Source organism: Taeniopygia guttata, chromosome 1A (genome assembly GCF_048771995.1).
Source record: "Taeniopygia guttata chromosome 1A, bTaeGut7.mat, whole genome shotgun sequence".
NCBI classification, from domain to species: Eukaryota; Metazoa; Chordata; class Aves; order Passeriformes; family Estrildidae; genus Taeniopygia; species Taeniopygia guttata.
In genome coordinates this window covers 36,879,148-36,896,540 of record NC_133025.1, presented here as the reverse complement: position 1 = coordinate 36,896,540, position 17,393 = coordinate 36,879,148, and the positions used below count along the sequence as shown (strand labels likewise).

Here is a 17,393-nt window from a genome sequence, read left to right as displayed (position 1 = left end):
CATGGTCTAAAGCAGGTTCAAGTAACATCTATGACCATGGTCTGAGGCAATGAAGCAGTTCAACCCAAAAGCCTAATTAGAAAAATATGTACTACTCAAAATAATACACAAAGAGCATTTTGTACAGGTTATAAAGGAACCATGTAGATAGGAGGAAAAACAAGCCAGTTCAGTGACCCAAGAGCTTGTCCAGTTCACAGAGCAGGAAAGATTAGAGCTGAAAAAGACAACTAACTCTGAAGCAGCACATTTCAGGTGGGAGTGAGGCAGCTAACATCATCACAGCCTAGGAAACCCTAGGAAAAACCGTCCTGCTACACATACCATCGACATTGCTTTCATAGCAAGAAAGTCTGACTTTACTAAAAGGCAGCTAATGGGAGGTGCAAGGCACTGAACTCTAGTCGAGGCATAATGAGGGTGCAGAGGGCTGGCATCTTTTAAAAAAATCCCAAACCCAGGAACCAGCTTTCAAATAATCAGGACTCCCAAGCACAGCAATTCCTCTGATGGAGCACTGCAAATCTTGGCTGGAGATCATCAGCACAGCTCAAAAGTCTTCCCTGGTCTTTTCCTGACAAGCCAAAGGGTGGTCAGCCTGGACACAGCCTCACCAGGAACACTGCTTGGGGAAGGGGAGAACACCACTGCCGATTCTCAATGTCAATACCAAAACAAGACTCAGTAGAAAACACTTTTTTCTTCCCTTTAGCTGTGCTCCTAAATCCTAGCCTTAAACTTTAATAGATATTGCTGGTTGTAAATATCCTGATTACATTGTTTCTACTCTAACCTTTAGCAAGGACTAGACAAGGCACTCTGTCTGCTGCAAATGCCACCCTAGATGGAGTTCTCCCTTAAGAAATGTTACCTTGCCAGCATGCTTCACTCAAAAGACAGGAATATTTAATTAGAGAATGCTAACTTTAATCGGTAGTGCAAAGGTGTAATTTACCACACCGTAGTAACTCATAGGATTTCGCATCTGTACAAATTTGGGTGCGTGCCTGTACATTTTTCCAGAAAGGCTTCTAAAAATGAGCACAAACTACACTGTATGAAATCACACCCCAAGTCAATACAAACACTGCATCTAAGAGTCAATATTTATTTGATTAATAACTTACAAAATTTAACAGATTTAATTTATGTAAGGAGAGCTAGTTTATTAAACATTTTACAGATTTTTTTTGTTCACAATGTAATACACATCAAGATTTTGACAGTATTAAAATAATACTTGGCACAGTTATAAATAATATACAAAAAAATCCACAGCTTAAAATGTAGTGATGCTGTTTTACACATTAATTGAAAAAAAAATCTGGTGGACATCAAAGAATACAAAAACCTGCAAAGAAACAGCACATGTTTAGGGCCAAGACAAAATTCCTATTTATTCTACCTATGTCAGATTAAGTTGCTCTGATCTGCTGTTGGTCTGGATCAGCTTAAGTTTCAGAAGCAATGCAGTTTTGGTTCAACAAGTGAATTTTAAGTCTGATAACTTGACAGAAAAAATGCTGCATAGTTGGCTCCCCCCTGCTTGCTTTATGATTTCACATCAACAATTCAGTGTTACTCAAGACAAGTTACATTTTGCACTGGAAACTTCATACATCCCAAATCCATATATGCATGTTAATTTTCACAACTACCTATTATCGCTCATATTCTGCAGGTCTCAACAAATCTGTCACCAGAGAGCTACTGACATGTAAATAGTGCAGAACTTGCTATGTGCTACCAAGGATCATCTCTTCTTTTGCAAACATTTGTGACATGGAGTGCATGATGCAATTCATGGCATTTAATGCTACTGGGCAAATATGACCAAAACTTGCATCGTGCACTGAACTGCTCTTCTGGTGACTGGGTGATATTTTATGAAGTATATTGAAGCTCCTCAAGTTCAACTAACCCCGAACTAAAATGTGAAAAAAGAAATGAACAAATATGCAGAACATCATTGGTGATTAAAACAAACCACAGTGTAAAGCTTTCATGCTTTCTTTCTGGTTAGAAAATATATGAATAACAGAAGTCAATTGTTTTCACAGAAATAGAGCATGTTTTTGTTAGGATTACAAATTTTGTCTGACAACAGTAGCCAAAGCTTCTTCACCCCTATACCCAAACCTCTCCTGTTAAAAGTGTCCAAGACAACATTGATTTTTCCAGTATTAAACATTCAAGGACTCTAATGCTGTACTTCTGTAAATCCTGATATCTGGTACTTGCAAACTAAGTGTGTGTCTTGAGATCAATGAACAACTACAGAAAAAATGTTTACTTGCAAATACTGAACATCAACTATTTACAGTTTCACTGCTCCTCCTACTAAGGCAAGGGCCGGGAATACCACTAGATTGCTTTATTACCTGTAATCTGCGTATTACAGAAAACGCTAATTTTGCCAAGCATCAAACATGCAGTGAATTTGCAGGGCATAATGCCTATTAACAGCAATATTTAACATCACTAAAAGCTCATTAGATATCTTCCTATACTTTTTTTGGTTGAATAAAATGAAAATGAGCAGCTTTAAATACACTAAACACACACTCACAGAGAGAAAACTATTTGATAAATTATTTATATACAGATACACATTCTTTACACTGGTCTCAGACATCTGCTTTCAGGACCCTCCCCAAACTCCCCTCACAGGTTCCTTGAACCACTGGGTTGCTACAGCACTTAGAAGAGAACTAAACTGATTCTCAGTCTCTCTGTAAACAATAGTTAAGGAAGCAGTGAACAATTCACTATGAGTATATGAAAACACCATAACAAAAATCAGTGCATCACATTCAAGAAAAGCCCCTTTGGAATGCATTTTCAGATCATTCCTTACCTTCTAAACATATCTGTAGCATGAGAAAAAACAGAAATTAAGGGCGATTTCCACGTGCCAATACACCATCTTCTTCAGAACACTGCTCTGCATTTCCTGTGCACACGTGCCATTATGGGGATGCATAATTTTTGTTTTTGTTAAAGTATAGGTTCCATTATTTCACATCCAAATTAAATAAGTATTTCAGGCAACTTTGGGTTCTTTTTTTCCAATTGTATTCGATTTAAAACTATCTTGTCTTTTTATAACTGAGACGTTTGCTTTTACATCTGTGGTATCCCCCATGTAATTTATCTTCCAACGTGTCTCCAAATACACTACACTGTACTGTATGAGGACCAAACCTAATACTAAAACATTGCTAGTTTGTAAGTTGCTTATACAATTCAAAGATAATTAATTTTTCCCCACTGTTTTCCCTGAACATTATATACTGTAAACTAATTTTACAGGTGTATCATGCATTTAGGCAGGGCTTTAACTTTGACAGAAAAGCTTTCCTTATTGGCGCAGTTGTTTGTTTCAGACTACATTATTTCAGAACAGGGTTGTTACAAGTATTTAGCTGTACCACTAAACAGTGGCAAAAACAATCACCAAAGACGTGGGCAACATATTTTTACTCAACATTACCTGACGTGCCCTACTGCTATAACTTAACGTGTTACAGGGGATCCCCACCATACGATGTTTATAACAGTACTAAAAAGCACATTTTCCAATGTAATTTTACTACGGAAAATCTGTATTAAAAAAATCACATTACAGGAACTACAACATAGCGGTCAGTGAACTCTGTATCACGAAATTTAGTTTTATATTCTAGATTCTTGTTTCACTGGAATTATTGATATTGGGATACAAATTCTTCTGCTCATCACAATATAACTACTTATGTCAATACTTCAATAATCTCATGCTCCATTGTGAAAGACCTTAAATAAAAACCCAATAACAAATACTGTGAATATGTTGTCATGAATAATTCTCATGTTAAGAACTGTTAAAATCCCTTTTTGATCTTCCTCCTCTTCCTTATCAGATTTGGCAGTTTATTCTGTCCACTTTTACTTTTGTTAATAAAATTCTGATGAAGAGAAGGTACCTTTATGATTCATCATCAGCCCTACGCATAGCATGCTACTCTTCAAGGGATGCGGAGTCGAGAGAGAGAGAGAGAATTTTTCAGGCACCACTCAGGATGATATGCACACAGGATGAAGGTGGTGCTACACTAGCTGGTAGCCTGATCCTGAAGTTTGGTCATATTCTATTGTATACTGCCTTGTCCAGTCCACAATAACAGGCCGAAAAAGACCACAGCATCTGAATTCAAAGAAGTCTATAATGTTCCTTATACATCCATGGCTATAAACAAAAGGAAAACACACATTAGCAAGTAATATCATAGCACATCTAACAAAGTACATAATCTTTTGACTACCTACAGAACTGATTCTTCATCCTTAAAGTTTCTAACTTTAGAAAACCAGCTCTGCTCAGAATTTTTCTAGTAGTTGATAAGCAAGTTGATGAGTAAGTTCTGAAATAAGAAGTGGTCACCAGACTGGTAAATGTTTGATCCTTGGGCATAATCAAGACACCAACTTTCTTCCACTATCTCTCAACATATGTTTTTAGCAGTCCATCACCATGTAGCACAAACTGGTAGTTCAGATCCTGTTCTAAGAGGACAGTTGCATTGTACAGATGGATGCAAAACAAAACAGCAAAAAGTGAATATCTTCCTAGAATAATTCCCATATTTATTGGTATCTGTTTCTGTGTACACACTGGCTCACCAGCTGCAGGTCTAGAATCAACCTGGTCCCTTGACAAAACAAAATTAAGAAAGCATGATCTGAATTAAATGAACTATTCAAGCACTTTCTGTAGCTGAATCAATTAACTATAAATATTTAAGAAACCTACATAAAAACTCCCAATATGCTGGAGATTTTTTACTTAATTATACATGGGGTGAATAGATCACAGTTTTCTGGAAGAGAAGCTCATGTAATGATATGTGAGAGAGCAGGTCTAAGCAAAAAGGAGATGAAACTATTTGATGTCGATGCTTCATGTGACAGGTAATGCTAAGTCAGTTTTCAGACATCTGGTGTTATTTTCAGGCATAATTTTTATAATAGCAGCGATTTCAGTTAAAATAGCTTATGAATATGACAGCAATTTAGGATCAAACCAGCACTTTCTTGCTATTTTGTGTACCACCCCATATTTTCCAGGCAAAGTAATTAACTGGTTTTGTTACAACTCTGATCTGTAGGAGCACTGTAACTACACAGAAATGCTTGCCTGCTTCTCAGTACAAGTTTTGAATTAAGAGATATTTAAAAAATACCACACAAATTCCTAGCATAGAAATCTATCTGCTACATAACAACATCATGGAATGGGCAGGTTGAAAGAGGCCACAGCGGGTCCCTGGTTCAACCAGGGTCATCCTAGAGCACATTGCACAGGATTGTATGAATTCATGCTGACTGCTCCTGATCACAATTCCCATCTCCTATATCCTTCACCCTGTGTGGCACCAGAAAGAGCAACAGCTCCCACAGAAGACAAAGCATGTCCAGCAGGATGAGATGTGTTTTTTTCCTTTTCCAGCTCCTTTTGGGACATGCTCTCAACCCATCAACACACCAGCTTCATGCCTTCATTTTATATCCTACTTTGGCTCCACAAGCTGCTCCATGACCCCATATTCCATCTCAGGGCTACTTCATCCCCAAGCCCCCATCCTTCATCTTGCACCCTCATCACTACAGAAACCAGGATCCCAACCTACTCTTTTACATATTGATGCCCCAAACCTGTATGCTTGCTCTCTCTCACTCATGCAACACCCACTTCAGTTCCTGGGACATTCTTCCCCCTTCCCCAAGAATACTTTTGGCCATGCTCTTCCTCATGAATAGGAAGAAAGTGAAGCCTCTTTTCTCACAGTAGAGAGAAAGGGGAGCTATTGCACTGAGCAACTTCAACAGCACAGTAAGTATTATTGAGGAGAAAGTGCCCAGCATGGAAATCAATGTCCAGGTCAAAACAGACATGCTGTAGTAAGCAACTACCTCTGGTTTGAGCATCTGCTTTGTAAAGAAAATATTTATTTCACCATCAACTCTACAGTGAAATACAACCACTGCAAGAAAGCATTCTTTTCTGTGTTTATGCACCCTACGTTACAAAACATTAATCACTTCCTTTAATGATTCAAATGTATGCAAGGCTACACAAATAAGAAATTTGTATATACTCCAAAACTTACTTGAATGGGCTTTCAATAGATGTGGTTGTAACTTTAAAGTGCTTATATCTTCTTGCATTCATCCTTTCATTTGTTGTGATACCCAAGCAAGATATCTTAAGATAGGAAGAATAAGTAATTTAACTCACATAAAAACATCCAACCAAGTACTGCATGAGACAGAAAAAGGATCAAATTTACTGGTTTAAAGTCCTTCTTTCAACAAATGAGTTTTTAACTGGGAAAATTATCAGGAGCAAACATAAACCACAAGATTTTGAAATTGATATATGTTATAAGTAACAAATATTGTAAAAACGGAGGACAAAACTTAAACTTACTGAAAAGTTTTACCTAAGCTTTAGAGGATAATTTCTATTTCCAGGAAGTCTTCTGGAAGATTAAGTCTCATGGTTCATTAATGACAAGTCATACTTCAAGGCTTTCAGTATGACTTTTCTTTCCTTAGAAAGGATAAAAAAAACTTGGGTTTGATCAGATTAGAGTATAGTAATATGGCCTCAACTCACACTGAAGCAGTGTAAGAAATTTTTGCATCCTCTTTCAAGCTAACACTCCCTTTCTATTAATAACATACAGCATTATTTTAAGCTGGCCCCATGGTTCTTATCCTCTATTAGTCTTTATTGTCTTTTTCTGGTCTGTTTTACCTTTTTGTCATTCTGAGAATGGAAAGCAGGAGGTAGGTATTTTAACCACTTGCACAAAAAAAAAAAAAAAAGGCCATGTGAATTAGAGCTGAATGATGCCTAATACTGAGAGACAGCAAATACTTGCCTCCTCCAGCAAGGCTGAGAGTTTAAACACTTCATCTAGCACAATGAACATGAAAAATTAAATGACAGAACTATTTGATATTCTTATGCCACTCCTAAGACACAGCATTATGAATGAAGTGCTCTTCCATACCTGATACATCTGACACATGAGTAACACAGCCACCCACATGAAGTGAAATACACTGTTTAGAAACATCCAAAACATCCACGGAGAACAGGTAGCAATCTGTGTAACGTAGGTCCAAAATCCATCCTTTGTGTAACTTGTCTCACAGTGGAAACCCCAGTCTAGAGAAAAAAAAAAAAAGTCAAAAAATATATAGAAGATTTAAGGTATGCTTCTTTTATAGCAACATATAATGCTCACATTGGAATGTGTTAAATTAAATAAGAAAATGACAAGTGCCAGAATTCTGAGCTTTACTTGCTTTCTCTTCCTTTCCCAACTCCTTGAATACATGTCATATGCACATAATTGTCTGAGATAAAGAAAAAAAGATCTAGAACAAGAAAAACATCATCTTCTAAATTAAAATACCTAATATAATCAAGTATTAATGTGCAGTTCAATTCCAGGATAAAAATAACCAAAACTCTGATAAGGCAAAGATCTATAAAAATCCACATGAGGAGATAAAGTATTTAGAAGCAATTTAAAAAGCATCAAAAAATCACATTTACTCACAAGAGATACATCCATAGATCATCCAGCAGATCATAAAAAGCAGGAAGAACAGGTATCCCATAAAATAGCGATGGTTCCCTGCTCCTAAAGTTGCACAACAGGGACGAAATTACATTTTCATCAGCAGAAAGACAATATTACATCAGAAAGTTTAATTGCTTGCTTTGAAATACTGCTTATTATTGTATATAGAAACATTATGCAACAATATTAAGCCCCTATAACTTCAAGACAGTGAAATTAGCTGGTTTACTTATGATTTTTTCCTTTATTTCTCAGATAACAAAGCAACTTTAATTTTCTGTCACATTACAACTGCAATTCACTAATTCACTTGTAACCTCATTAATGAATGAATAAAATTATCGACAGACAATATTTAGAGCAAAGTTGGTGAGAATTGTTGCAGAGCCCTTAACAGCCAGGAATTACAAATTACTATGTATTTTTTAAAAGCCACTGAAAAATCATGAAACTATGGAGTTCACTTTCTTAGAAGTAACAGAAATATGAACAAATTTACAACCTTCCTTGATAATAAGCTAACTCACATCTTATGTTTGGATGCTTGGTGAAGCTAGTAAAAATAAAATATCTAGTAAAACTTTTAAAACAAATACCTGTAACTGAACAGACAAGGTCTAAGAACCCAGCTATAACAACGAGTGGGATAAAAACTATTCTGCTTTAGACAGAATTCTAATGTGAGAAAATTCAGTTACTAAAAGTCTGATCTATTTTTAACAGTAGCAGAGCTAAAATTATGCCTCTTATGAGAGTACATCATAATTCTGAAGTACTCAGCCTTCCTTCTGTTTGTAAAATATGTCCAGTGTTGCAACCTTCCAACAGCTCCAGGCTCTAAACTAAACCCACAGAGATGATAATAGGCTACAAAAGATTTGGCTGTCATAATTTACCGGCACAGCATTTACTTCTTTATTATGTCAAATGTTTTCCCTGCTAAAACAAGAGCATCCTCTGGAGGCACAAAATAAACAAGTGCTTTTAGCAAGTGAGCTGAAAGACTATATAAGTAAGAGATGAGGAAAAATATACATATAGCACAAGCTAGACTAAACATAAGACACTTCCTTGAAAATCAAAGTTCCTGAAAACACAAAATTATGTGCTAATATTGCCTTCTATCACCTAAGGGCATATGAGAAAGTGTTGGAAATGTCTCTAAAGGTGTCACTTTTATTTGCATTCTAAATTTCAGAACTGTTAAGTTTCATAAAAGACATTCTATAAAGAACACAGAAGTTAAACAGTGGTCTAGAAGCCCATCTGAGAGGCATCTGATGGGATGCTTCTTCCAGCAACAACTTTAATGATACTAAACCAAATTCTGCCTAACAGGAAATCCATATGTGTGAGCTAAAAACATGGATGTAGCATTTAAAACTATAAATGAAATAGTACAATTTTGATCACAGTATAAAAAGAAAAAAAAAGTGAAAAAAGGAACTGGAGAAACTGTATTTTGAATAATTCCAGGCAAAACACAGTACTGTGCTTTACAGTTGCCTCCTGGGCTGGCAGGAACAGAATCATCCTCTGCAGTTAAAATAAAATTTAAAAAAAAACTGTAGAAAAACATAATGCTATTTCAATACACCATTTAGAAGACAAATATAATCACTTCCAGAAACATGCTTGCTGTATTTTAACTAAAATTTTGAGGAAAACCATTTGCCCTAGTTGCCAATTCATTTATTTTTCAAATAGTCTCCACTTTGTGTCAACCTCTTAAAAATGGTAAAAATATTCTACGTCTCTTTATGTGCCAAGTTTTATCCCCAAAGGATTTATTTTATAGTGTCTGTGAACACTCATGTAAGATTTCTCAGTCCTATCTTTAGCAGCATTCTTATCCCTTTAACACATTCCACACACATCCAAATTCCACCTTTCCAGAAAGGCATGATTCATGTTTCCCTTTCTGGCAAACATACCACAAATGCTGTTTTAAGAATGGATTCTGTTTTGCAATCCCATGCTTAGAGTGACCACGAACCAATCTGAGACAGAGAAGCCATATAAGGTTGTTCAGACCATCACTCCCTCCAGTTCAGCTCCAGCTCCCATACTGTGATTTCTAATGCTTTTCTCCAGCATACTTTCAAGGGCCCTAATGTTTACTTTTACTTCCAGTTACCCCACTCTGTATACCACCACTAAAAGTCAAATTCTACTTTTCCATCATCACTGTTACTTAAAAACCATTTCCACCTACCCTAATCCCGCTTCTCATATACTTGCTCAATACACACAAACTAAGGTCTTTCCTCCCCCATTTGTTTTTTGTTTCTTTTCAGTTGCTGATTAAAATACCGGATTTTTCTGTCCCATTGACATGCACTCCTCGGTACTCTTGTAAAACCTAAACCCTGCCCTGTCCATCTGAATTAAAAGTTTCTTAGTTGTTCATTGTAAAACATCTAAAATATAAACCAAAAATATCTCAGTAACATCTGTAGGAAACATATAACAGAAGGGGGTGATATAAGTTGATATCAATGAGACTTTAGAGATGTTCTATTACAATTTAAATGCCAGGATTTTACTCTTGATTTTCAGACCAAACTATTCTGGTTATTCATTATTATAGCTATTTGAAAGGACTACAATGAAGCATTTAAGAAATTGTCAGTTTCTCAAATGAAACCGACATTTCAGTGAACCCAGGTCTTAATTCCTCCCCAATATTAAAGTTACCTCTGCTTGTGTCCTAAAAAATTAAACACGTGAAGCAAGCTGGACTCATTTCCTAGCTGAGAGGTCTTCAATATTCCCTGCATAATAATGGTTTTCAAATAAGTTTCTCAAAAAGTATGACTGAAAATAGCAGCATTTAGAGACTTTATTTCTGTTCTATATCAATTCCTTTCATAATCACTGGGGAGAACAAAAGACAACCTAGATGGTCAAAAAGAGGAGAGAATACCTCAATAGGAAATTGTTCTGTAGCTAACTTGTGTAGTCATAACAATTCTAAATATGTTTACTTTACCAATAAGTTACTGAATATTATTGGTCAAAATGAAAGGTTTCATCTTATGTAAAGGATAATAATCAGCTGTGCAATTGGGACATGTGTTTTCAGCAGTTAAGCTTTGCATCTCTTCATTACTAAACTTTATGTCAATTAAAATACATATGTAGCAAACGGAATTAGACACAGAAAAATTTTGAGGACGGGTATATAACAGACAATACAAATGAGAATAATGCAGAGAATCATATGTAGAAAAAGAATTAAGCTCAATCGTGAAAAGCTTTTGTTCAGAGGCCAAGTCTCTTCCCCTGTGAAATGAGAATAGGCAAGAGCTTGCAGAGCATTTTAGCAAATTCCTCACCTACACAGTTCCCCACCCACGGGCAATGGTGATCAAACTTCGCTATACATCGATTGCAAACACCGCAGTGTTTGGACCTCACTGGCTTCCGTATCTGTAATGGATAATAAACATTTGTTTACAAAAGCAAGTTACCCTGATATATTTTAAATAGAAGAAAACACAAACCCTCAATTTAAATGCAAATTGATTGTGCTATTGTTAATTCCTCAGAGAATGTCAAACTTGAAACTAATTCTTAAGGCAATCCTAGCTATTTAGCTTAATCTACACACTATTAACACAAACATCCTTACAACTGCACTGAAATGATTTTCACTTTTTTTTTTCTTATACAAAGAATTATTTTTCTAATACAAAGTTCTTCTATCACCTCCAGCTATTGAGCTTTGTATAGCAACCGACTTAATTTCAGCTTTTACCAATGAAAATAGAGAATGAGCTTGAGTTCCATGATTGTGTATCATTCATAACCAAGCTCTAACAAACTTTTCAGGTTATTTTCTAAAGACGGAAATATGACTCAATAAACAGAACTCGAAGAAACTTAAAATACTAAATTACTCCCAAAATTTTTTCTTGAAGGTTATGTCTTGAAAGAAGTGGTCTGAAATATACATGTATATACACACACATAATTTTTAAGGTGCCACATATGTATATAATTTTCCAGCTTCAAATTTGGAGATACAAACATTATTAATGTTCCATGCTTGAGCATTTTGTATCCACTAGTTAACTTCCAAAGAAAAAGCATGTTATATTTGTTTTACAATTGTAAGATTTTTTCCCCCAACTCCTGACTATTGCCAGATAGGAAAACATACTTGATTGTCGAAAAAATATTTTACTAGAAGCACAACATAAGGTTACTGTGAGTTATGAAGGTAGCGGAATGTCACATGTAATTTTTATAACTTGCTAGGTGTATAACCAACCAACCTGGCAGACACACTTGAATTTTGACACTGGCAAGTTATTTTCCTCTCACTGTTGCATTTTTTTGGTACATGTTGTGGATTGAAAACACTGCTTAGATTAAAGAGTACAAATAAATTTTGCCTTTGAAACTGCAATAAGATCAAATATGTGTTAATTACAGGAACACTAATTTCGGCTTTGCATTAAAGGAAAAAAAAAAAATAAAGAGCAAAATTGATCAAAAAATATACTACCAAGCAGGTACTGCAGAATATACTGAGGTCCAGACTTCCTGTCTCTGCAAGTTCTACTATTGTCTGCAGGAAAAATAAAAATTAGAATTTAGCATATAAACAAATGGTGACAAGCATTTTCAGACCTGTGGTGGTGAACTCTTTATGTTGGGTACTTTCTACACACAGGAACAAATTCAATTCAGAGGAAACTGATTTTTAATCTACTTTATTAAACCAATTTGCAAATTTACTTCTAAATTAATTATAGTTAATACTTATTCCTAGTCACCTACTGTGATTTCAGTACTGCTGGTGTGACTTTTGATAGCCTGGACGATTTCATAATGAGTCCCTCTGATTTCAGTGGGAGTATAACACTACACTCACAAAAGGATGCAAAAAGGAATACGCATGGTCTGACACTCAACACCAGAGTTCAATATTGTGCACAAGCAAAATCCCAAACCTCAGGAGAACAGAACTGAACAAGAGCAGATGAAGAGCTTTTAAATGCAAGTCTTGTGCAGACACAGGATCACTTCAGTTAGATTCACATCACTGTGCTTTGTAAACAATTGCCTACCTTCTATGCTTTTGAATTATAGGAATTATTTTATTTATTTTTTTCTTCACTTGTTTTAAGAGCGACTTGGGTTATTTTATAACACAGAAGACAGGACATATATTAAACCAACAAACATCTGAAATGGTTGCTTACTACATGTTTCTAAACATACTTAACATGGTCTGAAATTAAAAGAATTTTCTTGGTTATTTCAAAGCTAAAGGCTAACTCAACATTAAATACCTGAAGACAAATTATGAAAATGTTAGGAAGTGCTACACTGCATTAACGTAACACACATGTCCTACAATGGTTCATACCCCTGGGTAACAGAACATTTTACCATGTGGTTAGGTGCAATGTAAGAAATCCAGAACACAGCCATATGCATTTGCGTCAAGAAGTTGCATTTTGCAATTCCAACCCAGTTCAACAAGGCTTTTGGAACCACACTTGCCTACTTAAGCAAGTAGATCAAATAAACTCCATGTCTGTGCAATTTGCTGACTCCAATCCAAAGTGTCATAGTTGAGTATTCTACTTAATTTAGTCCAGTTGAAGGAGGAGAATTTAGTTGGGAAATTACTTTGGCAAACTGGCAATAACAGAAATGGAATTTTCAGAGTAAATCCAAATCTGCATACTGACTAAGAACTCAGCTATACCCTATTGCAGAATACAAAAAACTTTTCATTGACACCATCCTTTTTATGGCCATTATATTTTCATTCCTACATAACGACATAACTCAAATGGTCTGATCTTGATCCACACAGCTCTTTTCACAAATAACCATGAAGTAGAAGCTCAAAGTTCATTTTAGGTGGAATGTTGGCTTCTAGGAAACTTAAAACAAAACATTTTTGCTGCTTGTATAAGTTTGGCATATTCAATGCTTAGTTTGGCTGCTGAGAACAATGCACTTAATTTAAAATAAAAATATGAGATGCGAACAATGATACAATATCTTAGATATCATTAGATTACCCATATTTTCTCTGACACTTATGCCAAAATAAAAGCCCACCCCAAACTGCCTGGGGTTTTGGCTGTTTTAGCCTCAAAATATTTGTCAGTCTAATACTTTTAGATACAAAGGTAAAGAAAATTATAGGTGCTTAGAAGTCTGTAAAGTTTTCATAAAATTAACCAACACTTTTCCTATAATAGGTTATTTGTTTCAGTATTGCCAAAGTCTGAAACTTAGTGTTTCCTTTTTCACTCAACTGCTTTTCAAACTTTTAATATTGAAAATTCAAGTTACAATTTTATTTTGCTACTCAAAATGACTAATATGCAATGTTAAAAAATAAATCTGGAAGACTTTTCAACATTTTAAATCCTTTTTTATACAACTTACTGAAATGTAATGTACTGAATAGTAAACTAAATATTCTGATCAGCTGGTGGAAGGCTGAAGAGTAAGTTCATATCTCTTGGCTTTACCTTTTTCTTTTGTTCTTCTGTGGCTTTGATGATTCCCGGATCAGATTTCCAGGATTTTCCAAAATTGTAGAAAAGTGCAACACTATTAGCAAGGAATGGAAGATGTATAAAGAAAAAATTGAGATGTGTTTACAGTCAAGGAATCTCAAGTGTAAAACTGAATTTCCTCTTGAACATTCTCACTGATAATTCTGAAACAAAATTAAACTAAATTTAAATTTTACTAATACCATTGAGTCACTGTCTTCAGAATTAACAAAATTCAGCACTGCTGTAAGAATTAGCTTGGTACTCGGCATTTCCCATTGCTTGACCTTCAAAACTTACTTTTAAGAATGGTCTATTCCATAAGGTATTTTTAAAGCATTTATCCTTCTAAAAGATGAATAACGATAGTTCAGTTTTTGTAACTGTTTTCCCTTTTAATTAAATCCCATGAAATTTATCTTCTTAATAACTATTTCCTGTTTTCAGAATAAACATTTTTGAGCGCTATTTATAAGACAGACTATGTCTTCAGTGGCTTGACATTCCTGTGATATCACAGGACAGGCTGTTTCTGGCCATAGAAGGAATTTTGCTGCAATGACCACTGTTGCATGGCAATCACGTCCCAACACCACTTATCTCCAAGAAAGGTAGTGTCTGAAACCTGGTCCTGTATTAAGGCAATACACATATTTTGCATCACTGAAAGTTATTTTTAACATACTAATATGTCTAACATGCTAATATGTCTAACACTTAAAAAACCACACGATTTGTTATTCTCCGGAAGTGTTTATAAAATCACTTACCATAAAGACAGAAAATAACCATTTGTTTTACAATACATTTCCTGCATTCAATGTCTTGCCATGTAACATGCTAGCCTTACAGTACTTGACGTTTCTTCAGAGAATTCAAACTTTTTTAGTAGTGATGTTGAAAAACCAAATATTTCAGATGTTTCTCTTCCACAAAAGGAAAATTATTTATTCTCATAAACCTACAGAACACCTGACAAAACTGACTGAAGACACTGCTGTCACTGCTAGTTAAAACTGAAAGATGTCCTACTTGACAAATCTGTGGCAGCAGAAGCCTCTGCAGCATTATCCAAACAAAAAGTATACCTAGTACTCAGGCAGAAAACAGTATGCACCCAAATTACACTGTATTTTGAGGAACTTAGATACATTCAGCTAAATAGCTTGTGATGCAAAAGAACCCAGAAATGCAAACAAATACAAGTAGGCCTCTTTTTGACTTCTGAAATGCTAAGGAAGTCTCATTGGTCATGTGAAGTGTATCCCAAATAATTTTTGTTTTCCTCCTGCTGGGGCAAGGAATTGGCTGTGAATTTCTAATAAAAAATATTGGCAAGCTAAATTAAAATTTTAATAATGTATCTTACATAATGTAATGTTAGTATCAGCTCACTAAAGGCAATTAATCTTTCAAGTAACAAGATGTTTTCTTCAAGTTTATAATGAGGGAAAAAACATCAGCTATACTATAACACTCACAGCTCTATTTTATCCATTAGAGACGAAAAGCTCTGACTTAAAAATGTACACAATCAAACGTTTTCCTATTTTTTTCTAAAGCTACCTGCTGCCAAGAATAAGTGGTGAAACTGAGCTGCTTAGCTAGAGAGAGGTTACATTTTCTTTAGAGTACTAAAATAATTACTGGGTTTTTTACAACAGTAAAAACTAGTTTTCCATTAAATGTACCTTAATCAGACAACCATTACAAACAATAAAGGTATAACTGGAACCAATTTTATGACCCATTTCTAAATAATATACGTCATGTCTAGACTTTTAGAGAAGATGTGAGAAAAGACTAAGAGGATTTTTATAACCTTAATGCTTTGGAATTGTTTTTCTGCTAACTTCAATTTTGATAACCAGTAACAAAGCAGCAGTCCATTGTCTCAATGGACTTCTCCCCCATTTACATCTGACAATGTAAATTGTGATAGATAAGGGACTCCTGTGCTGCAGCTGGGAGACTACATGAGAATTTAAAAGTTTTCTTCAGGGTATTTCCATTTATGTGATGTATGTAAACAACTTCAGGTGTAGGATTCATCTCAGGCACTTTAAATCACTCAGTATGCCTTCACAGACATCAGAAAGGAAAAAAGCCATGGCCCATCTATCTTCAGTATCAAGATATTTAAATTATGTAAGAGAAGCAGAGCCTTACAAGTGGCTATTTTTTGCCACTGGCTATGAAGTGTTTAAACTGTAGTACAGATGCCTGCACTAGAGATACCTAAAATCGTACTGAACTCCCTTCTGAAGTCTACTTTGAAAGAGATCTTAGCAACTTGCATCACAGACATCTCTCAAAACTCTTCACATGTAAGAAATTCTTGTAGGTCTGCAAAAGCTTCAGAGTAGAGTAGGGAATTGCTTCTCTAGAGAGAGTGTCTTGTTTTGTGTTAACATCCTCATTTAAAGCTACACAAGAAAAAGTACATTACTACATTATTAAAGGCTGCAAAATGCATAATATACCAGGCATTCACACCTCCTGCCTTACCATCAATTTGCTCCTTTTTTATTCAGTTTCCTCAGTGTTCATTGAGAGACAAATCAGAAACACCAATAAAACACTTCCTACTTTTAGTCCTGATCAATATTCTTTAATTATTAAAACAAGTACAAGGCACTGAAAATTATTCCAATTGGAACTAAAAAGGTCATCTCGTTAAAAAGAAAATTTAAACCAAACTAGCACCACGCAACCCCTAAGTCAGGTAAACATGGGATACGTTAATTTTTTCCTTGTGAACTGTAGTCTATTTAAAAGGCACTAAATACATGAAGCTTCCTGCTATCAGGTATCATACAAGTCTGAAATCAAGCCAAAATGCACATTATAGACCCAGATGTGCCCTTTTACTAACCAAAAATCCTTTTCTCCTGCACAGAAAAATCTGCAGCCAGTGTAAGGTGTAAGAGATCAAATATATGCAAATAAACCTGCCAATTCACAGAATCACAGCATCACAGAATGGGTCAGAATGTGTCTCTTCTAGGCTGGAAAGGACCACCATGGGTCATCTGGTCCAACCTTCCTGCTCAAGCAGGGTCATACCAGAGCATATGTCACAGAATTGTGTCCAGAGGGTGCTGGAACACCTCCACCGAGGGGAAACTCCAGAACCTCCCTGGGCAATCTGTTCCAGTGCATGCTCACCTTCACAGCAAAGAAGCTTCTTCTCATATTCAGGTGGAACTTCCTGTGCATCAGT

General features: G+C 35.5%; 1 protein-coding gene across 1 annotated transcript in view; it reads right to left on the bottom strand.

Annotated features, from left to right (window-relative positions):
• Positions 1-1,088: 1,088 nt before the first annotated feature.
• The window catches only part of ZDHHC17 (zDHHC palmitoyltransferase 17), a 65,537-nt gene continuing 49,232 nt past the window's right edge, over positions 1,089-17,393 (bottom strand). Inside the window, exons 11-17 of the mRNA XM_030260292.4 lie at positions 14,144-14,268; positions 12,151-12,213; positions 10,976-11,069; positions 7,614-7,697; positions 7,059-7,216; positions 6,150-6,244; positions 1,089-4,228 (exon numbers count right to left, since the gene is read on the bottom strand). Of these exons, the coding sequence (XP_030116152.4) occupies positions 4,090-4,228; positions 6,150-6,244; positions 7,059-7,216; positions 7,614-7,697; positions 10,976-11,069; positions 12,151-12,213; positions 14,144-14,268 (758 nt within the window). The 3' untranslated portion in view covers positions 1,089-4,089. The remainder of the gene's footprint in view (positions 4,229-6,149; positions 6,245-7,058; positions 7,217-7,613; positions 7,698-10,975; positions 11,070-12,150; positions 12,214-14,143; positions 14,269-17,393) is intronic.